The sequence below is a fragment of the Eleutherodactylus coqui genome, chromosome 5 (genome assembly GCF_035609145.1).
Source record: "Eleutherodactylus coqui strain aEleCoq1 chromosome 5, aEleCoq1.hap1, whole genome shotgun sequence".
Classification (NCBI taxonomy): Eukaryota; Metazoa; Chordata; class Amphibia; order Anura; family Eleutherodactylidae; genus Eleutherodactylus; species Eleutherodactylus coqui.
The window spans coordinates 156,573,786-156,579,785 of record NC_089841.1 but is presented as its reverse complement, the minus strand read 5'-3'; the positions used below and the strand labels follow the sequence as shown (position 1 = coordinate 156,579,785).

General features: G+C 44.5%; 1 protein-coding gene across 1 annotated transcript in view; it reads right to left on the bottom strand.

Moving 5' to 3' along the window:
* Window positions 1–230: 230 nt before the first annotated feature.
* Window positions 231–6,000, bottom strand: part of TRMT2A (tRNA methyltransferase 2 homolog A) — a 42,525-nt gene continuing 36,755 nt past the window's right edge. Inside the window, exons 11-12 of the mRNA XM_066603455.1 lie at window positions 3,055–3,151; window positions 231–939 (exon numbers count right to left, since the gene is read on the bottom strand). Of these exons, the coding sequence (XP_066459552.1) occupies window positions 696–939; window positions 3,055–3,151 (341 nt within the window). The 3' untranslated portion in view covers window positions 231–695. The remainder of the gene's footprint in view (window positions 940–3,054; window positions 3,152–6,000) is intronic.

The window sequence follows — 6,000 nt, the reverse complement described above, 5'->3', positions numbered from 1 at the left end:
CTCTTACTGTATATTGCCAGCCTCTCTGCTGTTGAGGCCTATCCAACGTGTCACCTCATGCAGTACTGGCTTTAGCCAGCATATAGCACTGTTGTATAAAAGCAGAAAAAAAGTAAGCCCCCTAGGAAAACCTGGATACAAATTGGATTGGAAAGGGTTAAATATTGTCATGTGGCAAAACAGCCTAAGCATCGTTCTTCATATTGCTCAGATAGAAACCCATTAGTACATATTTCAAACAAAGATGTTTTATCTTGGCAAAGGAAAACGTGAAGACATTATTTCACAGAGACGACAATATAAAAGTACGACATGGCATACGCTTTCTGATTAAGCACAATTCCATGTTAACATTGATAGAACAAAAAGACACATTTAAATGACATTTTCAGCTGCAATACAATAATAGACAACATCCTGTGTGTACTATACACTATGTAGCAAGGAATCAGCAATCACCTATGGTGTCCTCATACTGCCTACTCTGGCAGGTGTATGTAAATATTGTACATAGCCTGCAATACATGTAGCATAAACCTAAAAGAATTACTGTACTTGCAAGTATGACACTAGAGATACATTTTGCAGGACTGCTTGTGATAGGCAGCAGGTCTGACCTGCATATTAAACGACTGATATGCCAGAAATGTTAATGTTTGAAAGAACAAAACAAAAAAAACACGGTATCCACAAATCTAGGTATTTTTTACTTCAGGATCAGCATGGCATTCTTTTTCCTGATTGTCATCTTGCTGACGCCCTTCAGTATGGTCACTGTTGGTTTGTGGGGCAGAAATACCAGCGCTCTCCGTATACTCCACTCTCTCAAAAAGAATGAGAAATTCGCAATGTGGGGTTTGAGGAAAGAGGTCCACCGCCATCGCTCTAGTAGGTCTGAATGGACGACCTTTTACACGATTTGAAGGAGCACGACACAGACTAAAGAAAAAAAACACAGGTAGGGCAGATTATTATATATGGCATTCATGTATATATATGCACATCACCTGATCACGTAGGTCTGGCTGTGGTAAGCCCTGGCTGTCTGCTTTTATTGCCAGATGAAGCTGTTGGTGGTCACTTTTTTTTTGTATTTCATGAAGATACTTCAATTTAATGGTCAAACATGAAATATAGATGCAGTGCTAAGGTGTATGTGCATAAGTGATAATTTGCTCTGGTGGGATAATGTAGGTAAACTGCGAATAATGGAAGCCGTCTGTGTGAGAACCGCACTGAAATGGAGCATGCTGCGATTTGAGTTCCATACCCAAAAAGGCCGCAAATCAAATCTGCATGCTTTAATTCAGTTGTGGACGCCCATGTTTCCCTTTGGGCGGCTTGAACTGTGGATCATCCACGCGGGTCCCGCAATTCAAATCCGTCCGTGGACATTGGGCCTAAGTAAGGATGAGCGAGTATACTCGCTAAGGCACTACTCGTTCGAGTAATGTGCCTTAGACAAGGATCTCCCTGCTCGTCCCTGAAGTTTAGTCTAAAAGCTCCATAAGTGTACTACAACTACGCGATTACATGATGCGATTATCCTTGTATTCTCATCATCCATCCAGGACCTTCTCTAGTTAACTACATTCTAGAGAGATGCAGGTCACTGTACAATACTCTAATAAAAGGGGAAAAACCTATCTTACTGCATTAATACTCTTAGGACTTGTCCATAAGGCTGTATTACAGCTTGTTTTCTACAGAGCCATTAAAGGGGTCCTATTCTAGTGCACGGGGCTTACTGCACCTCACATTGAGGTTATCTGTCTGAGTATTCAAAAGATGTTGTGGCACACTCCATCAGATGCCGTGTTTATGGAGGTATTCTCACCTAGGCCTCCCTCACACAGTGCGTTTTGTACAGCGTTTAGCCCAGCGCTAAACGCTGTACAAGGCTCCCATTCATTTCAATGGGCTGCTCACACAGGGCTGAAAACGCAGCGCCTTCCAATGCTGCGCCTTGACAGCGATGCAAGTTCTATTTTTGGGCGTTTTCAGCCCTGCGTCGCCCATTCAGCACTGCTGAAAACGCGGCAACACTTGGTGCTGCGTTTTTGGCAGCGTTAACTGCTCACCGATTTTCGGGGGGGGGGGGGGGAGAGGGCTTGCAACAGAAGCCCTGTCCCGAAAATCAGTCCCAGCTAGGCTAGAGAAAAAAAGAAAGTAATCCTCACCTAGCCGCTGCGATCCGGGTAGCGGCCGCTGGTCTCTGCCGCTGATCCGGGCTTCCCCTGCACTCCCAAGTGTATTGCCGTAGGCCAGGTTTGAGAACCCCGCCTCCAGCAATAGAGTGCTGTGATTGGTTGTCGGCGCTGGCTCGATGCCCAATCACAGCCCTTCATTGACTGTCTCAGCCAATCAGAGCTTGCCGGCGCTGTGCTGAAAACGCAGCAAAAACGCTGGCATAAAGTATGCCAGCGCTGCCGAAACCGGGTTGAATCTGCAGTAAACGCAGCATTGAAAAACGCTGCGTTTCTGCAAACGCCCCGTGTGAGGGAGGCCTAACAAGCATTGCTTCATACATAAGGCACCAGTGGAGCGTGAACAGCTCCTTATTAACAAAGCCTACATGCTCCATGCACACAACTTAGTTATTTCTATGTTAATAAATTGGTTGAGTTTCCAATAACAACCAGCTATATGTGCTGTAAAGCAAAGGTAGCTGTATATTATGCCTGTACGATTACAAGGTTTTAAGATTTGTGAACCAGCTTTGATTTCCAAAAACAGAAATATCAATCTATGTAAATCCTATCTATGTATAAACTGTAAATACTGGAGGTGGATATATGCATTAGACGAATGCTATGTAACTATAATATGAATGAACTGTGTGTTACTTAATCTCAAACTTATTAAAATTGGAGGCAATGTAAACTATCTGCAGTGGGTACGGTCCATGTTCTGCACACTCACTTGTCCAATGTAAGACAGATATTCTTGATAAATAGGAAAGGGGGACGTGTTTTCTTCTACACTTTGAATCTTAGCCCTCTTGATTGGTATGGCTTCAATTAGTATTATGTATATTTCAATGGCCTGACTTACTCTACAAAGTTGTTCAAGGCAGCCTTTGGATTGCAGGAGACATAGATGAGACGTTTCAGATGTTCAGCTCTTCGGATTGCAATAACTACTTTGGAATCTGAAAATGTATCACAACAGTTACAAATATATATAGTGGAATATTAATAGTCATATACGGAGAATAGGATGTCTCTCTGTGATAATATATATTCTCATACCTCCAGCCTTTTATTTCTCAGTCAAGGCTGTACATGAATTCTTATTTGTGTATTCAATTAAAGGGACTGTACCAAGATAGACAGGATAGGTGACAGAAGTCTGATCAGTGGAGGTCTCACCACCGAGACCCCCACTGATCCGAAGATAGGGGGTCCTGGGTCCCCCTCTTCTCATCACTGCGGACTATCTGCACAAACCTGCAAAGATGTGGAAAGTGAATGGAGCACTGGTCACACATGTGCAGTGGGGCGGACTAAAATAGAGTACAAGTGTTCGGCTATCTCCAGCAGTCCCATTGAAGATGAATAGAGTGGCACCATGCATGTGCGACCACTGCTCTATTTAATTTCCCCTTCAGTGCAGTCGGTGTAGTGAGCCCATAGTGAGGGGAAGAGGGCGATATGGAACCCCATTCTCAGTGGTAAGAGCCACGCCAATCAGACTTTTATTACCTATCCTGTTGACAGGTGACACAAGTTAATTTTGATGTAACCTTTTTTTTATCCGATACATTTTTAGTGAAATACAATATATGGTATACAATCGCATTATGCAAAAATCTAGCTAACTTATCCTTGTACAATATTAAATGACGGTCTCATTCTTTTGGACTTTTTTTCTTGACGTTTGTACTGTGGATGAGGTCAGGGTAGGTATAGGTAAAAATTGCGGTGGGGGGGAGGGGGGACAGGGGTTGTTATTAGGGGAAAGTAAAAGAGAAGGGGTGGGGGGAAACAAAAATCTTCTAAACAAAGTTCTTCCTTGTTTTTCATTGGCATATTTCACTATATTTATACTAACAATTTGGGGGAAACCCTTTTCAAATGACAAGTTTTACTTTTATGTGTCTTGATCTCTTTTTTTTGTTTTACTTAGGCATACCCCAACTCCGTTGCTCCTATATTTGAATCAGTCTAATGGCTCATGCATAAACTGTCTGCTAGATATATCAGGATATAACTGTCCTACTAAAATGCCTGTCCTATTGTCTAGCAACATTAGATGGAGAAAAAAAATATACTAAAATGCGCAAACATAAAAGGATAATCCAAAATAATTCCAATCATTTTTAGCATACTATCTCACTGTATCTGTGGAAGGGGCAAGGTTTAAGCCTAAAAACATATCACTGTGTATTCAGGAGTCTGTTAAAAAGTTACGTTAAAAATGTTAACTTCTTCTCATAGCACTATATGCTGATGACACCTTCCTCTTCCTCCAGGATCCAGAGTCCTCTCTTGATTCTGCACTCGCCATTTTTGACACATTTGGCCTACATTCTGGTATTCGGGTCAATTGGGACAAAACCCATTTAATTGCGATAGACTCTGCGGCGGCTGAGCTCCCTTTGCCCGCTCCACTAAGCTGGACAGCTCAGACAACCTATTTGGGTATAAGAGTGTCGGTGAGGGTTTCTACCTTCTTTGACTTTAATTTAGCTCCCCTCCTTAAATGGGCTGAGGGAATGGCGACGCGTTGGGCCTCTCTCCCGCTCACTCTAGTGGGCAGAGTCAATTTGTTAAAGATGAAGCCACTACCAAAATTTTTGTACATCCTGCATAACTCCCCTGTCCTGGTCCCAACCAGATTCTTTGCCACGCTTCGTGGGATTGTACTGCGTATCCTGTGGAGAGGCTCCACCCCCAGGATTAAATAGGAGACCTTGTGCCTCCCGGTGAGCTGGGGAGGATTAGCCTTACCCCATTTCTACTACTGCTATCTGGCCAGCCAGCTGGTGTATGCTGGGTGGTGGCTGACTTCATCGGATTACAATCCGGTGGTGGGACTGGAGCGCAGGGTGGTGGGCTCCGCCCTTGGATTAAGGGGTCTGCTGATGCGTGGCCCCTCCTCTCCTATTGCCCCCTTACCTGACCCCATGCTGGTAACACTTAAAATATGGCATAAGGCCTTGCAGCTGACCCCTGTACTGGAAGTCACATGGTCCCCACATACTCCTTTGTGGGATAATCCACACTTGCCGCACCTGCAGCGCTTTACAGAGTCTGCATTCTGGAGAGCTCATGGTATTAATGTACTATCGGACATAGTCAGTGAGGGCATCTTTTGCACTTTCCTCCAGCTTCAGATAATCTACAACCTGCCTGAGCACTCCTATTTCAGGTACTACCAGCTACGACATGTGATCAGGGCTCAGTTTCAGGGCCTGTCCATACCGATGTCCCTGACTCGGTTGGAAGGCTTGGCACAGATGTGCAACCTAGTAAGACCACTGTCCAGTTTCTATGCCCACTTGGTGCAGTGTCTTGCCCCGTTGAGGGAGAGGGCGACCCAGAAGTGGGTCATTGACATTCCTGATCTGTTAGCGGAGGAGAGTGAAGACATATTGGCGAGCTCTGGTCCTCCTTTGATTAGTGCTAGAGATAGGCTTATCCAGGTGAAGTTCCTACACCGTATATACTACACCCCATCCAGGCTACATGTAATAGGTCTGCTTCCCTGAGCGACCTGTCCCCGATGCTTAATTGCTGATAGGACCATCATGCACATGTTCTGGGACTGTGGTGTCATGCGAGACTACTGGGGGGACATTCTTGTATTTATGGAATCTCACCTGGGGGCCCCGAGGATCATGCACCCTGGGGTGTGCCTCTTTGGGCTTGTTGAAGACGTACCAGTGGCAGTCGCAACCCGCACCTTATATAAGCTACTGTTTTTCTATGCTAAGAAGGTGATTTTGTTAAATTGGAAGCACCCTGGTAGGCCGACCAGAAATGCATGGATCCAGGT